The sequence below is a fragment of the Silurus meridionalis genome, chromosome 15 (genome assembly GCF_014805685.1).
Source record: "Silurus meridionalis isolate SWU-2019-XX chromosome 15, ASM1480568v1, whole genome shotgun sequence".
NCBI classification, from domain to species: Eukaryota; Metazoa; Chordata; class Actinopteri; order Siluriformes; family Siluridae; genus Silurus; species Silurus meridionalis.
This window is the reverse complement of record NC_060898.1, coordinates 8,130,181-8,151,121: the sequence shown is the minus strand read 5'-3', so window position 1 is coordinate 8,151,121 and position 20,941 is coordinate 8,130,181. Positions and strand designations below refer to the sequence as shown.

At 38.6% G+C, this 20,941-nt stretch overlaps 2 protein-coding genes across 2 annotated transcripts; both read left to right on the top strand.

Moving 5' to 3' along the window:
• The first annotated feature begins 1,033 nt into the window (after positions 1 to 1,033).
• On the top strand, positions 1,034 to 9,378 carry ccni (cyclin I). Its single transcript, XM_046868379.1, has 7 exons — positions 1,034 to 1,276; positions 2,275 to 2,431; positions 3,349 to 3,483; positions 5,742 to 5,816; positions 6,502 to 6,642; positions 6,950 to 7,180; positions 8,056 to 9,378. Exons 2-7 carry the CDS (start codon positions 2,318 to 2,320, stop codon positions 8,398 to 8,400), a joined length of 1,041 nt encoding a protein of 346 aa, XP_046724335.1. The 5' UTR covers positions 1,034 to 1,276; positions 2,275 to 2,317; the 3' UTR covers positions 8,401 to 9,378.
• A 6,473-nt stretch (positions 9,379 to 15,851) lies between these two features.
• On the top strand, positions 15,852 to 20,179 carry LOC124398385. The gene has a single exon (XM_046868536.1). It carries the CDS (start codon positions 16,251 to 16,253, stop codon positions 18,483 to 18,485), a length of 2,235 nt encoding a protein of 744 aa, XP_046724492.1. The 5' UTR covers positions 15,852 to 16,250; the 3' UTR covers positions 18,486 to 20,179.
• The last annotated feature ends 762 nt before the right edge of the window (positions 20,180 to 20,941 follow it).

Here is a 20,941-nt window from a genome sequence, read left to right as displayed (position 1 = left end):
AGCGTATACTGGATTCTTCTGTCTTCGTTATAATAATAAGCATTTCTCACCCCCATAACGACATGTTTAAGGATTTTACTAATTTATCCATCTCTATATAATATTATAATTTGTGTATTTTACCTGACCAGAGATGAATTTGTGAAAACATTTGACAGCGGTATTGACGTTATAAAGGACCAATCACGATCTGGAAATGGTCTGCGTTCAAAAAGTCCGCCCAAAATATTCCATTCTGATTGGCTGAGTCCTCCCGTGCTCATTGCGACTGCATGTTCTGTTCTCATTGGCTGCTTGATGGCTTGCGTCATGATGGTTTCACAGCACAAGCTGGTTGTTTTTGTTGGTTTATGCCAAATTCATTTGCTGTTTTTTGAAAAAAAAAAACGCATTAATATTTGATCGAGAAACAACTCGACGCTTATCATTACTTTTATTAATAAATAATTTATTTAATAAATGATAGTTTTACATATTAGGTTTAATCCATAATTAAAAAAAAAAGGTTATCAGAATAGGTTATTTTTTTTAATGTTTCGTATCTGTTTACGTAGTTATTCTGCATGAAATAAACGGCTAAATGTAACAAGCATCCTGATTAACCCTTGTATACCTCAACATATAGTAACCCCAAATAAATGTTATTGAAATATTATTAAATATAAAATATGTATTATTAAAATAAACTATACGTTAATAATATACAAATATATTAAACTCCATTTTCTATCTCTGTGGTTTTTCGTGTTGGATGATCTGTTGTTGTGCTTGTATCTGAAATCCCCAGGAGGACGGACGTATTACATAAAGGCCATTTGAATGGTGCGTTCGCAAGAGAAAGTAGTTCTAGCGTCGTAGATCGCTTTTGATTCCACACCGATTTTTGTAACATATTAAATTTAATGTATATATTTAAAAGATCACACCGAGTGTCGATTCGTATTACTAAATGTTAAAAAGTTTGAATTTCTTATTTTTACATTTCTCCTGTTAATAACATTTTTTACACAGGCAATACGCAGGAGTAAGTGGGCGGGGCCTGTTCTTTCCTTTTTCAGTCCCCTCTTCGGAAGTATAGACGCGTTAGTCTATATTCCGTTTCTTTTGAATTTATAACTTGTATATATGCATTAACCCGCCTTAAATTTACACAAAATGGAGGTGAAGACGGAATTGTAAAGATGCCTCGATTCGACCTGCTCTTTGATTTAATATCAGTTTAATGGACCGGATGATCTCCAAGTCGGACTGCGTTTCCCACAGCCTTGCAGGGGAGGTAATGCAAACTGTCTTTTATCTGTCGCATACAATTGTGTGCACATAATTATGTAAATAAAACTGTCGATAAATATTAACACTCACTGAACTATTTTCAAACAAAGAGAAACATCCCGTTAGTAAAACCAGGATAGTTTGATTATACAGAGTCTGGAAGACTGACAATGGTATGTATATTTGGGTCCATTCGGAGTTTACATCCGGGTTCTAACCCGTTTATTCAGCCTCCAGGTTCAGTTCCACTGGTAAAGAATACATCCGTAAATACTGTACATTACATATCTGTCAATGAGATTTGACCATGTCCTGGTAAAAAAAAAAAACAGAGTAATAATAAATACTTTAATGTAAATATAATTTATAAATCAGCCCCATGGTTTTATAAACACAGTTTACGGAGCCTGGTGGCTCTCAGAGCTGTTCTTCATGGACACTTCTGTCACTACATGGATCACCAAAGTGTAAACCAAAGTGTACTGAAATACTAGTTCCAAAGTCAAACTCTGGCCTCTCAAAACAATAAAACAAAAAAACTTGACTTGAGACTGTGTACTTAGACTCTGTACACTAATGAATGTGCGCGTGCACACAGTGTAATATTGTATTGTAAATGTCCTTATACAATACATATTTTTCCCAACAGCTTTACATAAATCCATATGTCAATTGTGGAGATTAAATCTATCTATCGAGAAGAGCCAGGCTTGATCGGTTCTCAGTTGGGTGCAACCAGTGATGATGAAGCATTTCTTGTTCACAGATGGATGCTATGAAACAACCATATTACACGCATTTTGAGCACATAACAGTCTTGGGTAAACAGTATCCAGAGAAGATTATCCACTGGAGTAATAGTGATGCTTAGGCACAGCCTGATTTTGGAATGCGCAATCTTTTTTCACAAAGGGTTTTCGGTGTGGTGCCGACCGCAGAGGTCTTCAGTGACAAGGATCTTTGTTGCTTTTCTCACACTTGCTTTATTTCTATCTGTTTCAGGTTGCCGTATCCAGTGGGGAGGTAGGCTTTTCCTGGGTTCGCGATGAAGTTTGCCGAACCCACGGAAGGCCAGAAGCTGTCTTTTCTTCTGGAGAAGGCCGCTTCTAGGGAAGCCGAGCTGTGGAGGAGCTACGTGCCTAAGAAACCTACCAACCAGGTAACCTTGTGTCAAGTATTGTCATTAATTTGGATTGCTTTGGATGCAGTGGAATGAAATGCATTAAGCATAGCTTGTTTTCAGGTTTTAGAAGCTAGACACACTAGAAGTTACTTTTATGGGCTGTATATTGATAAATGCAATAAAACTTTACACCTGTGCTGTTTTTTGATGTTACCTTTATTTAACTGTATGTATTATATATTTCTGCTCGTTATGGCCCATCCCAATATTGATTCTCCCAACTGCAGAGTCTTAAGATGGCTACAGAAGTTGGTCAATATTGCTGTAGTTTCACATCAGGCATCTGAGTTTTAAAACACAAAAGCTAATCACATCAAAAACATTGTCGACAAACAGTAACAAGAGCATAACAAGAGTATTTATTTATAGTGCGTAAAATGCAATATTTGCATTCTAAAAATCTCTTCACAATAACTAGGTCAAATCTCTCAAATTTCTGTTGTGGTATAATTTCAGGCCATGCTAAATCTCACTCACATGATCATTGGAAATTCCTCAAGGTGTAAGACACGTCCTGTGTTACATCAGCAAACCAGGTCCGAGAACGTTTCAGCCTGATCCAATCCTGTTGAAACGTGCAAGATAATGCAAGGTCACGTTCATAAACACGGGAGCATCCTGGGGCCGGGGTCTTTTATCTGCAGATAAAAGTTTATCCAATTCAGGGTCACTGTGTTTCATTTGAAAGTCGAGCCGACTCAGGCCGTGCTTCAGAATATTGTGGCAGAGAATGAAGAGGCTTTTATTTGTTACATATACATTACAGCACAGTGAAAATCTCATTAGGAAACTAGAGCAGAGGGTGTTAAGGACCTTGCCCAGCAGTGGCTGTTTGGCATAAACACAATTTGTTTAGTGTTTACTGAAGAATGAATATTTTTTTCTCTCTGCAGGATACAGATATCTCCCCTGCCCAGCGTGACGAGGCCGTGCGGTGGCTCCTTGATGTGCACCGGTGCTTGAAGCTTTATCCAGAAACTCTCTGTCTGGCCATCTCCATACTCGACCGGTTTCTCTCCACCATTAAGGTAGGGTTTTTCTGCAACCTCTATCCATTTAAGATAAATCATTAATGGGCACATTACTCTAGCCTACAATTTAAACTGCATCTTTACAAAAAGGTCACAGAATAACCCAATACTATTCTAACGAATTAAAAGGAGGAAAAAGAAGTTCCAAATGTGTTCCTTCATGTCTGGATAAAATACTTGAGCAGAACACGAGCTAAAAGCAATTCAGTATTGTACCTCGGCCTCATTGATGTGCTCACACGCAGTCCTACAGATTAAATCTCACGCTCAATCTGTTCATCTCTGTCCCTTTCTCATTTACCTGTCTCTCTCTCTCTCTCTCTCTCTCTCTCTCTCTCTCTCTCTCTGTGTCTCTCTCTCTGTGTCTCTGTCTCTGTCTCTGTGTTTGTGTCTGTCCTATGATATGTGCATTTACACAGGATTGTAGTTTGGGATTGAAATTAACTGGAATAGAAATTGCATCGTGACCAGGGAAGTTTGACCAGGAAGACACAAAGTACAATCCCTAAGAAGTAATTGGAGGAGCTCATTTCAGGAAAGACATTGATATAAACCATTTATCAACATTAGGAAAAGTTTTAAGTCAACAACGAACAGCAGGACTTTTGTGTTTCTTGTGAAAATGTGTTGCGCTAAAGTACATATTAAAAACTACAGGTTGAGTCAGAGGCATTTCTAGAAACAAGATGGCAGGGTGTAAAAACAGTTGCCGTGTCACTGTGTGTTAACGTGGAAAAGAACATTTCAGTTTAGAGATTAGTGTGTGTTCACTGATTTGCTTGTTGCCCATGTTTGTACTTGATGTAAACAAAAGTGACCAATACTTTATTAACCAAGCCCTTGAAGAAGGTAAAACCAATTGCACTTATTTTTCTGTGGAACGTTTCTGAAGCAGGTTTGCGTGTTGGCCCGGATCTGTTTCATTATGTGGTTTCAGTCATTGTTTTTTCAGCGCTCTATTTTTAACATGAAACGAGATGCTTTCATTTTTACTATTTACACCTGCTGTTAGGTTCAGTTTTCAGTATTTAGCTCTGAATAAACTTCATTGCTGAATGTCGCAAAAAAGTGTATTGACTCTTAGGAGCAATTTATCAGAGTCTGTCCACCTGCTGTTATGTTTTTGGGAGGTGGGAAAAACTCAGAGAACCTGGATGATATTCAGGTGAACATTCAAGATCTACTAAGGAATTACACTCCCCCCTGCACCACTGTGCCGTCTTGTTATTATTTATTTTACGGTGGAATAAATGTTTATAAAAATTACAATAAACGATTCAATCCTTGAGAACCAAATCAAGCTGAAGGACAGAAGGAAAGGGTGTAATATTATCATCAGTGTAGTCAGGAGCTGCTTGTTGGCAGCACCATTCATGAAAGGCCACCTAGATGATGGATTTTAGGTGATCCCACTGTAATGCACATGTAAACAAAAAACATTTTCACTATAACCCTAAAACAAATCGCCTTTTTTTCTGATAAGCTGTTTTCACGCAAATTAATTTTCATCTATAATGTTTGTGAAATGTTAGATTTCACCCTTTTTCTTTTTTTTGTGGGCCGAGTTCATTTATTTACGGTCAAAATCATATTTTAACTCTTTTGGCCAAAAGCCTCTGCTGATCTGGACTATTTTCCAGTTTCCAATATAGTTGACTGATATTGACTGAACACTTGGCTAAGTCGAATACAACTGGTGAGTTTTAATTCCATATTCACAAACTCAAACATTTTCCAATTGCCAATTCATTCATAACAGAAAAAAGGGTGTTCTGAGACACATTGTTGTGTTGCTTTTTGTTGCTGAGCGTCATCGGTGGTTAAGAAAACATGGCCTACATGGTGGTTACATGTATCAGGGTTTCTTCATTCTGCTAAAGAAATTAGGAAGTAGTTCAAAGGAAGTAAACGTAAGGGGTGCGCATGTAAACCTGCCATGTGGCACTAGTTGTGATGGTGTGTTGCACAATTGAGATTACATTTCCTACTGATTGCTGTAAAGTATGATATTTCAAGGAACAGGATGATTCATCCTGAAACTCATTGGTGCGATCACAACACACAGTAAAACGCATGACTAATGCGTAAAGGGTCAGACCCCTGCAGAAAATTGCAAGAAATTGTATTACGTTACCAATTACCCTCAGTAACACAACACAGGTGATTCAAAACAATAATGTAGTGTAATAATTTGCAACATCTCTCTCTCTCTCTCTCTCTGTTTGTCTTTTGTCTCTCCCCTGTCTCTCTGTCAGGCTCGTCCCAAGTACCTGCGCTGCATTGCTATAACTTGTTTCTTCCTGGCAGCTAAGACAAGTGAAGAGGATGAGGTGAGTTGCATATCACAAAAAAAGGGCTTGGCTACGGTGTTTAACATTCACCTATCCATAAAGAAGTGATGGTGAATAGTGATTAAAACAGGTTTTCATGTTAATGATGGAAAAATGCAGTCCGTCATGTTTCAGAGAGAACATTGAAAAGAGAAAAGGTTTGTCTTTCACGAGGATTCTCTCATACTCCTCCAAAAACTCATTTCAAAAGTTTTCACCCTCGTAATGATCAGCTATTTCTCATATTACATGATAAATTCCTCAACCAAAGCTTTACTTTCTACATGTATTATGAACCTATTTACTGCGTGATTCACAAAAATGAAAGAGAAATCTATGACGTTACTACAAATACCATTACACCCATGCATGGAGAGAACCGGAATTAAGAACTACAAACGTCTTGTCATTTGCGTGCTTAGAGATTAAGAATATTAAAATATTCCTATGATTTGATTAGGTATCCTTGAATAAAATCCTGAAGAAAAAAAAGTCACACCAAAGATTGTGGACACCTGACCATTAGATTTGCTTTTTAAACATCCCATTTAGCTATTAGCTAGTATAGCTGTCCCAATATTTTGGTCCATAAAGTGTATTGCACTACACAGAATCCAAAATAGTTAAAAGTAATACTAAATAGTTGGTTTCACTCTCTTCATGTCATGTGTTTTTGTGTGTATAGTGTATCCCTTCCCTTCAAGAGTTGATCAGCAGCAGTGCTTGTGGATGTACTCCTTCTGAGGTGTTGAGGATGGAGAGGATTATTCTGGATAAACTCAGCTGGAACCTGCATGCAGCCACTCCTCTTGATTTCCTGCATATTGTAAGTTTCATAAGTACGTCCCAAATTACCGCAAAATGTCAGTAAATTGAAGCACCCAGTTTTATATAAAAAGTGTTCTACCAGGATTTGTTTGTGTAATTTAATGTTAATGTTAAATCAAATTATATTTTCTTTGGCTTGTTTGAAAATGAAATAAAAAATGTTTATATTGTTTGCCTTATTTTATGCCCACTGGAGGGCAGAAAAGAGCTTGGGTGTTATGTTTGGGTTCAGAGAGCACCACCTGGTGGTGGGGGACGCTACTGCAAATTATTGAACTGGATCTCGTTATTTCTCTCTCCCCTAGTTCCACGCAATGGTGTTCAGTTGTAAGGCTGTGAGTTCAGGCGTGTTATTGGGTCTGAATCGATCACAGCACCTTGCGCTGCTCACTCAGGAACTGCTGCACTGCCTTTCCCATAATGCACTGCTGCAGGAACGTGGCTCCATGCTGGCTCTCGCTCTTGTCACGCTGCAGCTGGAAAATCTCTGTCCTGATTGGCTCGCTCTGGCTGCCGACCTGCTGCGCAAAGTTCAGGTAAATATACAGTTCAGTTCCACCTCAATTCAGTTTGAAAATTTGAAAGCCGCCTTACAGAAATACATAGATTACAAATATACATTTTAGTGTCATAAATGAATCCCAATAAATTTCTCTGTATACACACATACATGCACCTGAACTACATTTGTATTATAACGTGCCAAATAATCTAACCAGTAGAAGTTTTATGCACAAACATAAAAACAAAATAACCTTAATTAAGTGGAAGTGCTCTATGCAGAAGTGCAGTGTTGATGATAAAGGTCAGAGGAACTTGGGGCTAGACTGACAGGAAGGAACACAAATAACCACTTTAGAACTGTTGTGAGCAAAAGGGGGGTGTTCAGAATGCATTACATGTCAGCTCTTGAGGTGGATGCTACAAGTGCAGAAAACCACACTGGGTTTGATTCCTGTTACTCAAGAACAGCAATTTGAGGCTAGAGTGGGCAGGAAATAAAAACGTGATCCATGGCCCAAAATCCCTTGTTTTACAAGATATAAGGCTGCTGGAGATGTAATGATGTGAGGAAATGTATTCTTACTTAATTATTTACGTAACAAATGGTGGTGTGTTTCCAGCACCTAGTGTAATCCATTGGATTTAGCTATTAGGAATCTCGGGCTAATGCTTTCTTATAAAGTGGAGAGTGTATGCTGTCGTGTCACACCAACAGATGATGAGTGCTTTTCAATTTCCGAATCAATAAAGCGCACGAGTGTATAAAGTGCAAGGCGCCGTGATTTTAAGGTGCCCTATGATGTAGCTTGTCTTAGAGATCAAATGTAATCGACTTCTATTTCCTCACATCATTTATATTTTCACGCTCCCACTGATCAAGCAATATTATTTGTATTTTTTCTCTCAGATCGACAGCTCCAAGCTGATCGGCTGCCGAGAGCTAGTGGCACGTTGTCTCTCCACACATACGGCATCCCTGCCTCCCAACACTGTGTACGTCTGCCACCCGCTGCAATCCCCTCATGACCCTGGTGTGACCTTTCATGCCATCCTACCCACTCTGCCACTGCGCAGGAAGCCCTCGGCCAAGCGCAAGGTGGAGCTGATGGACGTGGACGAATACTTCGATGGCATCAAGCGTCTCTACAACGAGGAGGAGCTAGGAGGAGGGGGTGGGGCTACTTCAGGCTACCAATCCACCGAAGATAGTTCCACACCATGCCCTGCCCTTCAGCCTGTCTCCGTCTCCTAGCAACACGCTTTGGGTTGAAATGGGGCCAGAGCGCAGTTACGACTGCGTCTTTCCGTCCTTTAGAGCAGAACAGAGCCAAATAACATGTGCGCACATACACACCGATAAAATATGCTTCAGTTGTTTCTTAACCGTTTATCTGTCAAGACTAAAAACAAGATCAAATTTAGAACATGAAACTAAGAAAAATTCACAAAAATCTAAGTTACTACTCCTCAACCCATTCATACTGAAATGTCTGTCATATGTCATGCATATGTCTGTGAAAACTTTTAAATCTAACTTTATATGTATTTATCTGTGTTTTACCCCTACATCCATCTGAGTGCTGTGTCTCTCTCTCATGTTTTCTTTTTATTATTCTTGCCGGAGTGCATGTCACTCCTGAATGTTCAATTTGCTAGATTTGATTAAAGCTGTTATTTTAAAATGCCATTGTTGAAATAATTAGAATTAGATAAAGTTTTGGAAATTAATTGAACATTTTTATAACTACATATTATTTCTATTTTTCTCTCTCTCTCTCTCTCTCTCTCTCTCTCTCTCTCTCTCTCTCTCTCTCATTCACTTTCTCGTTCTTTTTCTGTTTTGGCTGTTTAGCCTTGTTCCTTTTTTCCATGTCTTAGCCATGTAGGTGTGTGGTCGAACAGTGATAATATCCCTATCGCTTCAGTTTAACAGAGCATTAACGAAGAATTCATGTAAGCACACCATCCAATGCCTGGCACAAAAGACTGTAGTGTATGTTTGAAAGAAAAAGAAAAAAAATCTACCTGTAGGATCACTTTAACAAAAAAGGTTGAAAAAAAAATATACAAAACCTGTTGAAACGGCACAAAAAAAGCTTTAGACTATTACCATTCCTTTTTTCCTGATAATCTTTTTTTTCCACTGGCTCTGTTCTTCTCTGGAGGGAGGAGGGACGCCCTCACTGCCAAAACATCACCAGGTTCAAATAAATGGAAACTGTCTATGAAACCTGGCAGATTTGAGTTTTTCTTTGTGTTTGTGTGTGAAACCTCTGTAGACCTCTGTCTTTCTGATTAGGTGGATTAACTGGATAAGTCATCAGCTTAATGAATTTGCTCATATTTAGAGACACTGCCAAATCATATCCACCTTACACTTATAATAACACTCTCTCTTTAATAACTCTTTATGTATGTATTCTGCCCTTTAGCACTTGCTATTGTAACTAGATTATCAATGTTCCTTCACTTCACCGGTCAGTTATATGATTAGTGGTGGAGGTGGTAACTTGGTGCTTAAGGCCCATCTTCCAAACATCACTGGGATAGGTGAAGAAAGAATTTCAGTCAGCTATAAAGTACATGTGACAAGCATAAAGCATCTTTCTTTTTTTCTAAATTTAGCATTCCCTACTGAACACCTTTGGGATGAATGTGAACGCAGACTGCACCCCAGGCCTCCTTACCCTACATCAGGACCTGCCTTTTGTAATACCCTTGTGGCTGATGAACACAAATATCCATAAGCACATTTCAAAATCTAGTGGAACATCTTCCCAGAAGAGTGGAGGGAAATATAAGAGCAAATTGGGACTAAACGTGGAATGTGATGCTCAAAAATCACATACTATACTTATGACCAGGTGTCCCAATACTTTTGGAAATATATTGTATCTCTCACTTTTGATTTTATGAAGCTCAACAATCTTTTGCCTACATCACAGCTATATTCCTTATCTTACAATTTTGGTGTGTGTGTGTGGGTGTGTGTATAAAAACTGCATTGTTTACACAATTGTTAGCCTTCTTTGGTCATATTTAGCAAGTGTGTCAAAATTAGTAAAGTGCAATGTACAGGCGCATCTCAAATTAGAATATCATTAAAAAGTTTATTTATTTGAGTAAAATTCAATACAAAAAGTGAATCTGATTAAATAGATTTATCACACATACATAAGTGTTTATTTATTTTAATGTTGATGATTATGGCTTAAAGCTAATGAAAACTCAGAATCTCAGCAAATTATATTACTTAAGACCAATAAAAAAATAAATTAATTAATAATTTTTTTTTTACAAAATTGCATGAATTACTGCAGCAATGCAGAGCAGCATGGAGGCGATCGCTCTGTGAAGCTGCTGACATGTTATGGAAGCCCAGGTTGCTCTGATAGTGGTTTTCAGCTCTTCTACGTTGTTGGGTCTGGTGTCTCATATCTTCCTCTTTACAAAACCCTTAAATTCTCCATGGGGTTTAGGTCGGGCGAGTTTGCTGGCCAATCAAGCAGATGGCTACCATGGTCCTCAAAAAAGGTATTAGTAGTTTTGGCAGTGTGGGAAGGTCCCAAGTCCTGTTGGAAATTGAAATCAGCATCTCCATAAAGCTGGTCAGCAGAGGGAAGCATGAAGTGCTCTAAAACTTCCTGGTAGATTGTTGTGTTGACCTTGTACTTGATAAAACACAGTGGACCAACACCAGCAGATAACAACAGAAACTTTACACTGGACCTCAAGCAACTTGGATTCTGTGCCTCTCCTCTCTTCCCCCAGACTCTGGGACCTTGATTTACAAAGGAAATGCAAAATCTTCTTTCCATTCATTTGAAAAGACGACTTTGGCCCACTGAGCAACAGTCCAGTCCTTTTTGTCCTTTGCCCAGGTAAGACACCTCTGTTGTTGTCTCTGGTTTAGGAGCGACTTGACACAAGAAATGCGTCAGTTGTAGCCAATGGATACGTCTGTGCGTGGAGGCTCTTGTAGCACTGACTCCAGCTGCAGTCCACTCTTTGTGAATCTCCCCTAATTCTTCAATGGACGTTGTTTCACCTTTTTCATTCACATTATTTCCTTCCATTCAACTTTCCATTAATGTGCTTGGACACAGCACTCTGTGAACAGCAGCTTCTTTAGTAATGACCTTTTGTGTCTTTCCCTCCATGTGCAGGGTGTCACTGACGGTCTTTTGGACAACTGTCCAGTCAGCAGTCTTCCACCATGATTGTGCAGCCTGAACCAGACAGACACCATTTAAAGGCTCAGGAAACATTTGCAGGTGTTTGTAATTAATGAGCTGATTAACATGTGACACCACGAGTCTCCAATATTGAACTTTTTCACAATATTTACATTTTCTGAAATACTGAATTTTGGGTTTTCATTAGCTGTAAGCCATAATCATCTAAATAAAATAAAAAAAAACACTTGTAATAAATCAGTCTGTCTGTGATGAATTTATATTATATACAAGTTTCAATTTTTTGTATTGAATTACTAAAATAAATCAACTTTTTAATGATATTCTAATTTATTGCGATGCCCCTGTATGTACCGATTTTATCTTAAGTGTTCTTTACTGTCATAAACATCCTGTATTAGTTAAATTGCCTCTAAGTGTAAATAAGGATGTAAATGTTTCTGTGAATGTTACCCTGTGATAAACTTCATATAAACGACATCACAGATGCAGACTTTCTGTAACCTTGTCTCAGTGATGTCTCTTGTGTAGAGCATCATTTCACCTGGTTGTGTCTATTCTTTTCTGTTTCTTCTGTACATTCTCTAAACACTGGTCTGTTTTTTTTTTAAACAATTAAAAAAACTGTGCATATTCAGTCCAGAGTAGGTGTAGAACACAGACCTCCTGATTGTCTGTGCAAAAGCCTCTTAGCCTATTTCCTGATTTGCCTATATCACTTGTCTATTTGCTTGAAGATGATATCTTGGGATTAAACCTTTTGTGTGCTTTACAGTCTGTTAAAATGTTCTCTGGAATAAAAAAATGACTTACATTGGTGAATAGCAGTTTTAGCTCATTTTTGCTTTCTATTACAATCTTAGCTAAAAAATTGCTTAATTATTTTCAAATATTATTTATAGATTAAAACACAAAATCCCAGAAAAAGTCTTAATATTTGTTTTACTCTAAGCTAATAATAGAAAATAGTTCACAAATGTCACTATATTTAAGATTTAGCTTTTTGTTAAGTTGCTATTATTTTGCATGGAAAGAGTTGTAAGTCCAGGTGATCAATCTGTCACACAGCTTGGTTGGCATATAATGTTTCATTTTGGGGCATTTCCGTGAGTTGTGCCAAAAAAGCTGAAGCAAGACTAAAGCAAGAGAATAAGACATTCAATCTCCTTTCCAAGATAGGCTGGGTCAAGTCTGTACAGGAAGCATTAGTGGTTTTAACCCAGGTTGGTTTACTAATAAAAACCAGCCCTCTCTACCCAGCGAGACCAAGTTCAGCTAGTTCAGAAATATAGATCAGAAATACATTGCAGTGGCTCCCAGATATTTAGTACAACTGTTTGTTAAAGATTCTCATGATCTTTTATGATTTATGTGTTACTGAGTCAGTGCTACGACATTTCATATTACCAAACAAGTGAGGTTTGGACATATTCAATGTTTTTTCTAAAAACAAACTAACCACAAATAGTTCTAATAAACTAATATAGTGTTTAATACAAGGCACTTAATGCAGCCAGAGGAGAAAATGGTATGATTTTGAACACTGGCAAAGACTGTAGGGCGTTAAGGCATTTCACAGGCTGAAATATTATTATGGGGTAAGCAGTGCCTAATGTGGTAGTATTGTGCAAGTATCTATATTCAGTAGAAAAAAATGAATGGCCTTGTCTGTAAGGACTTTAGAGTTAAAAAAGAAACAGGCCAATCATAATACGCTGATAAGAATTCCGCTGTCTCTGCAGCATGCCTGATTGCTATTTGACTGATAGTACAAACCTAATCATTTTTTTCATTTTGCCTTTATTTTTCAATATTGCCAAAAGCGCAGAGTGGTCTGATTTCATAACTAAATTATCAACTATATTTGATTTATATATTGACTTGCTGGAACGTGACACTTTTCTTCTTCATCTTAATTTGTTTACCAGAGTCCTGCAGATTTTATAGATCTAGGCATTTGGAAGTGGGTTATGTGTAAGATAGATAGAGAAAGGGCTTCACCACTCCATAGTCCAGATGCATTAAGAATACGACTGATTGTGGTCTCTCACATGCAGGGAGTGAGCAGTACTGGTCAGATCCTCCTTTAATGTTGCTGTAGGCCTCTTGGCAGCCTTCCTCACATGTTATTGTCTTCTCCTTTAATGTATTTTGGAGGGACATCCTGTTCTTGGCATTGTTACCGTGTTATTTTCTCCACTTGTTGATAATTCTCTTCAAGGTGCTCCACAGTGCTAATGTTTTGGAAATTCATTGTGGCCCTCTCCTGATCTACACATTATTATTCATTTAATAATATAAAATTATTAATTTAATATATAAAATTAATAATTAGATGCTGTATATATATTAAAAGTTCTCAGAATCAGTTTGTTGATGACATGTATTATATTTGGAGTTTGATTGGTTAATTATGATTATAGTCACTTTCCTTTTAATACAAATGGTCATAAATTGTATATTTTTCTTTAAAAAATACTAAAATAAATAGAACCCTGTAATTTATCAGGGGTGTGTAAATATATCTCACATTCACTGTGCATATATTTATATTCAGGCACTAGTTCTTGCCTCCTCTGGGTGTAGTCCTTCAGTACATTTTAAGAGACTTGTGGAAAATGTTTTGGTGGCTCTGAATCTAGCTTCAATTAATGTAAGAAAAAACTGTAGGCGATAAAACGTAACAATTTTGCCACTCTGTATAAATTGATTACAACTAGTTGATTCCTGACAAATTATTTTGTCAATAATCAACCAGTTGTAATTAATTTATACAGAGGAGCAACAATTTATACTTCGAAAATAACACAAAATTCACAAATTGTATTGACTTTACTTATTTTATGAAGTTTAAATTTAAGGTAATTGGACCTTATTCATTAAGGTGGATACAAATATACAAATAATCAAAGATACAAAATATGTGTTTTTTATGTAAAACATTAGTATCCAACTCCTATGCATAAGGCATTAAGGAGGTAAACATGCTCATTTATTACTTTTATTTGTCTTGAGTACAGCCTTTATTTGTCTACTTCAAACCTGTTTCTGCCTGTGGTGCTGTTCACATGCACGTTCACCGTTATCTAGATCCCAGAACACCCTTCTGGATGCTTTCTTTAAATAAATGTATGATTATGTTTCTTCCCAATTTTTCCTTTGCATATTTCACAAACAGGTGTTGTTTGTGGCAAGTATGTCATGTAAAATTTGCACCAGCTCCTCCTTGTTTTTTATTTCTTGCTTTATTTATTTAGCCATGCTACAGCAGAACCAAATAGAACTGGAAGCGTACGCCAAGGAACTGCCTGTTCTTGGCTATTATTGGTTTATTTGTAAATCCTTCAGGAAGAGCACGAGCTGAACATTCTGGTTTATCAAACTCCTCAAAGCGTTTTCACTGCAACTGACACAATGTTCAGTATCAGAATGAATGTGCTCTCTGTAAAAAAAACAAAAAAACAAAAACAAATTAATAATAATGGAGACATTTCAATGTTTACGTTCATCATATTGCCCACTCTTACAGTACAGACCAAAAGTTTGGACATACCTTCTCATTCAAAAAGTTTTCTTTATTTTCATGACTATGAAAATTGTAGATTCACACTGAAGGCATCAAAACTATGAATTAACACATGTGGAATTATATACATAACAAAAAAGTGTGAAACAACTGAAAATGTCATATTGTAGGTTCTTCAAAGTAGCCACCTTTTGCTTTGATTACTGCTTTGCACACTCTTGGCATTCTCTTGATGAGCTTCAAGAGGTAGTCACCTGAAATGGTCTTCCAACAGTCTTGAAGGAGTTCCCCGAGAGATGTTCGGCACTTGTTGGCCCTTTTGCCTTCACTCTGCGGTCCAGCTCACCCCAAACCATCTCGATTGGGTTCAGGTCTGGTGACTGTGGAGGCCAGGTCATCTGGTGCAGCACCCCATCACCTTCCTTCTTGGTCAAATAGCCCTTGATGCCTTCAGTGTGACTCTACAATTTTCATAGTCATGAAAATAAAGAAAACTCTTTGAATGAGAAGGTGTGTCCAAACTTTTGGTCTGTACTGTATATAGTACCTCTCAATACATATACATTACACATATCAAACATATACATCAACCTAGTATTGATATGCCCAGTTTTATCTATTTATTGTTAATTTCTCTATTATTAAAGCAGTCTACACATCATATGGTGTGGCCATTTCAACATTATTGTGTATTCGTGGTATTTTGAAAAGGTTTGAACATATTATACATAATTACAAAAGGGGTTTTGCAGTACTTAAAAACACTGCAAAACATATATCTTGTTTTGCAGTATTCAGACATCCAGATATCTTGTAAACTTTACAGTATTTTTTCTTTGAGTTTTCTGGCAATAAAAGACAGCTAGATCATCTAGAAGTCAAGAAAGTACTTAAAATGTATTTTATTTACATAGAAAAGTTTTTATCATGGCACAAAGCATGCTTCACAGAAATAGCGATTAAAAAGATGCATTTTGAATTCGTTCAATTTAGAAAAACTGTCCCAATATATTTGAATACATGTGTAGCTAATAAAATGAGTGCGTATTAAATCCAGGTTTTAAATCTAGATCTAATCAATCGTTTCAGCTCTAATACATCGTAACCCGAGTATATCCAAAGTGTTTACCACTTTGTTGATGTCAAACTGAAAGCATTTGCTTCATTGTCTGCTTTGACTTGAACACATTCCAAATCATCTAACCCAGGTAACTCCCTCTCACGCAGGTGTGCAGGTGGAGCTCCAGAGCGTGCACGCGCGCACACGGCTCGCGCGCGCGCACGGCGTGGGCGGGATTCGTGGCCGCGCGGCTGAGACGCCCGACAGGTTGATGAAAAGACGTGAATTTCGACGAAAGCGCACCGAAGCTCAGAACAAGCATGGCTACCGATTTCACCCAGGAGTCGGTGTTGCGCTTTCTCTTGCGCAACGGAGGTAAAGTCCGGAACGCGGATCTGCTGGCGCACTTTAAAAAGTTCCTGCGGGAGCACGAGGACCAAATGCGGAACCGCGAGCTGTTTAAAAAGTATGTGAACACCGTGGCCACGGTCAAGCAGGTGGATGAGGTTTCCTATGTCTTGTTAAGGAAAAAGTACAGACCGCATCTCGGAGACGTCGCCACCAGCGCGGCCTCGACAGGCAGTCGGAGCGATAAGAAACAGGGAGGCGCTGGACGCAGTCAGGTAGAAGTGTGTTCTGCCAAACCTAAACCCAGTGAGGATCCCAGTCTGAAACCTCAGCAACAAGATCCTAATGCCAAACAGATCTTACCAGTTGCAGGGATTGTAAACAGTGGATCTCATATTGACAAGATTTATTTGGATAAGGTGATTAAAACCTCATCATATCAACCATGGGAACAAAGGGTGTCCTCTGCCCCTGGAAAAGACAGACCTATAAATACATGCACTCTGGGAATGTCTTCATTTTCTTCTGACTCAAAACGCTCGAGTGGGAGTGGGGAGAGCTTTGACCAACCGCTGGAGGTAAAAGGAATAGCAGTGAAAGCAAATCTTAATCACAATGGTGTTTATGCTGCCAAACCTGGACATTTGCGAAAAGCAGATGGCTGCAGCCAGAAGTCCTTTTACACTCCTCCAAAATATCCACACCATGAGGTGAGTGTGGCCCCCCTGTCCAAGAACACAGCTCACAAACCCGATCTGCCCGGCTCTTTCCAGTCATTTGACGAGAATTCATCCTGTGTCTGGCCTTTTCCCATTCTTGTCAAAGAGTCCCAGATTTCAACTTCCAGTCCGTGTTTAACTGAAACCTCTAGTGATGCCTGCAACTTTGATGCTTATAAAAAGGATGGCCTCAGCCAAATCAATGACAGTCTATTCAGGCAGGATTACAATGTTCAGGTCACAGGTATTTACATTCAGGAACCTGAGGACTATGGGGTGACAGCAGCAGTAGCTCCAATCAGTCCTGCTTTGCAGAGGCACAACCTTCCTTTGGAAACACCTCACCCACGAGTGGCTTCTGGCTACCTGGAGCCGAAATGTCTACAAGGTCTGTCCTCCAGTCAAAATAGCCTCGTCCCGCCTTCTTCCATTTACTCAGACTGGCCTCAAGCATTTTCCCAGGACAGCTGGTCCAGTGACGATGCACTGAATTATCATGGTGGTGTTTTGCCAAAAGACCTAGAACCGGTTCAGGCTGGCACCCACTGTTCCCTTGCGGTCAGGCAACTACCACATCTCACAACCTGGCACCACTCAACTGGCAACCTTCTTGATGAGAAAGCCCAAGCATCTCTTCCTAGTTCAGCACCAGATGAGAGCACTCACAACAAATCTGTTGCCCGGCGGCTGTCATACCGAATGCGAAGCCGGATGTGTCGAAGTCTGGGAGCAGATTTGGACCAAGCGTTTCGTGAGGATGCTGGAACGGCACGGCTCAAACGACTTCACCGGATTACCTCTTTTCTTAACGTCTCTTCCAGCCAAACCCACAGCCCTCTGGACAGTGTGTCCCCTGCTAGCTCTGTTCGCAGCCTGGGCAATGACTCATCATCCTGTGGTCACAGAAACACCCAGGTTCCCTTAGACCACCAGGAGCACGAATGGTTTTTGAAAGCAGCTGCCGGAAGCTGGACTGATGTTTACTCCCTTTTTAGAGAGGATTCAAGCCTGCTGGCCAAACGAGACTTTGTGTCAGGCTATACTGTACTACACTGGATTGCCAAGCATGGGGACCACCGGGTGTTGAACACACTGTGTTATGGTGTGCAAAAAGCAGGGATGACCCTGGATGTGAATACTAGGACTACGTGTGGCTACACACCACTGCACTTGGCTGCTATCCATGGGCACAAAAATCTGCTGCGGCTTCTAGTGAACAAGTTCAAGGCTAATGTGACCCTTAGGGATAACGCTGGTAAGAGGCCCTGGCAGTATTTGGAAAAAAACAATGACAGGGATATATTGGACTTGCTTGGAGCTCCCCAGGGGGTGACTGGGGGCAGTGCAGGGGTACAGTCATCCTTAGATAGACCCCCAGTAGCACCTGTCAACAGATCAGCAGCTACAGTGAAGAGAAACACATCACTTGCTGCATTATTCAAACACAAATATCAGCTCAGAGTTTCTGCTAATTCAGAGTTCCTCTAAACGAAACGAGGCCTCAGACTTCAGTCTTGTGAAACTGTACCACTGTACAATCCAGTAGCTGCCTGACTCAATACAGCTGCTAAAATTCACAGAAGATAGCAGAATGTTAAGCTGAATCATATTTTGCAACGTTTTGACTATTAGGACTGAAGATTGTTATACCAAACATATTAGTGACTAAAGAGTCTGTCTAGCAGAATCATTGCTTCTATACTTTGGATTTTGACCATTTGTTCCTCAAATAGCAAATGAGATTCTACAGGTAAAGGTTTAATAATTTCACTTTTTGTTACTTTAGCTTACAGTATTGAACGTCTCACTTTGTATGCTTATAAGGTTATCCTGAACAAAATATTAAAACATTTTGGGTGCTTTAAAAGCAAGCCATATGTTGTTTTTTTAAATATTGAGAACAGTGAAGTTTACTTTGCTAATTATTTGCTAGCTATGTAAAAGTGAATTGTTTTGTATAAGCTGGGTGATATGTTGCTGTTCTGTCTCTATTACAGTTAAGCTCAGAGTTCAACCAGTCAACTGTTGCTCATTATTCGTCCATTTCATTATTTATTTGTAATCATGTGTCATTCTGTATATCAACCCTAATTATTATTATTATTATTTTTTGGTAAAGGGTCAGATTGTTAAGGTATTGTCAAGGTTGATAAAAAAACAAAACAACAAACAAAAAATATGAAATTGGATCTTGCTCCCTGACCTACGCTTGACAATCATGATTTAAAAAAAAAAAAACACACCCAGCTTCTGCCAAAACTTCACTCCTCTGTTCTTTTACCTCATAAAATTTCCAAGAATTAAAAAAACAAACAAAAAAACAATAGTTTGAAGAGTGAAGCAGCAATACCTTTCGCAACACATTACAAATGCAGGACTTCCTGGTTCGATCTGATTGCCCATGATAATACATTTATTTAAAATGCTATATCCTTCCAGTTTAAATGTACATTTTTGTGCACATGTAAAATATATATAACTATGCAATTTTTAGAATTGGAAGTATGGGCTGCATACTGAGTTATATCCGATAAGACTGATCAATGAAAGCCTTCAGCTCTTTCACAGTGCAGGTTTAATGTTTTACCATCGACCCCTGCTTTTCATTCTGGAACACACTGAATCAAAATCAAGGTCTTAAAAAAGATTTTACTGTTAGAAAGAGAACATTCCATTTTGGTTGTTGCAACCTGTAGTTGGATATATTGTACATTAAAGCTTTCCAGTTAAACTCACTAATTTGCACTCCCTGTCTCTCAACCTTTTCACCCTCTCTGCTCCCCTCCGTAATGTACTGCTATGTCGGTGCGCAGCAAGTGAAAGGAATATTTGTTGAAGTTTGCCCACATCTACATAGAGTTTAATGAAACATGTCAACTAAATGCTTTGTGCTACTGCTGTCTAGCAATGGACCAAAAAAAAGAATTCTATTGCACTTGATGGTCCCTGCAATATTCAAAGCTTTTTAACAAGTCAAAAAGTAATGTTCTGATCTAGATATGTCTGCTTCTTGAATGCAAAACATCTCTGCATGGGGTGTGGGAAGTTGTCGCACGCATGTTCAAACACGTCAGGGGTGTGCATTGATACGAGCTGTACAGCCACCCTGCATGCTTTCCATAAATTGTTTGTTGCGCAACGTCATAATAAAAAATAAACTTGACTTTGACCTCTTTTTTAAAGCAGGGATTTTATTTCCTTATGACGCATTTTTTCAGGAAGCAGAGTTTAACAGATAACAGAAAACTAAACGTTCCATAGCTAAGCAACAAATCTACTCTATTTATTGAGTATTATGCATGTTTTATTTTATTTAAAAACCAATTCTTATGGCATAACAAAGAAAATCAGCATAATCTCAGAAGATTATCATCACCCTTGGCCACGATGTCTTGCTGGGTTTGTGTGCAATAGCAATTTCCCCTGGATATGCTGTTCATTATGGGTTTAGTGTCGGAATGAAAACTATCGGTATATGGCTACGACAATGTTTTATTTGACCTGTATTATTACTGCTACATTTCTGAATATGACACTTCAGTTGTTTATCTTCTCGTTGAGCAAGTTTTCGGAACGAGTTCCTGCGGTGCAGGTGCAACCTTGTTTCACAATATTGCTTCACTTGAGTTGAACCATGCAGATGTAATGTACAGCAAAAACAGAGTGTCAAGTAGTCTATTTTATATATATACGTGAAACCGTCTTCCACAACCTCACCTTAGTAGCAGAGTTTTGCCACACCGTGCTCCTACACAGCTGTTTCTCATGTAGTTAAAGATGTTTTTAAAGCTAAACATCAGATTACTTATTTACTTACACATCAGATTTATTACCAAGTATGCTTACACACACAAGGAATTTGACTTGGCGTCAGGAACAGAATAGTAAACCAGACAGTTAAATAATGCAGAATATACAGAGTAAAAATACTGTTTAAATGAATG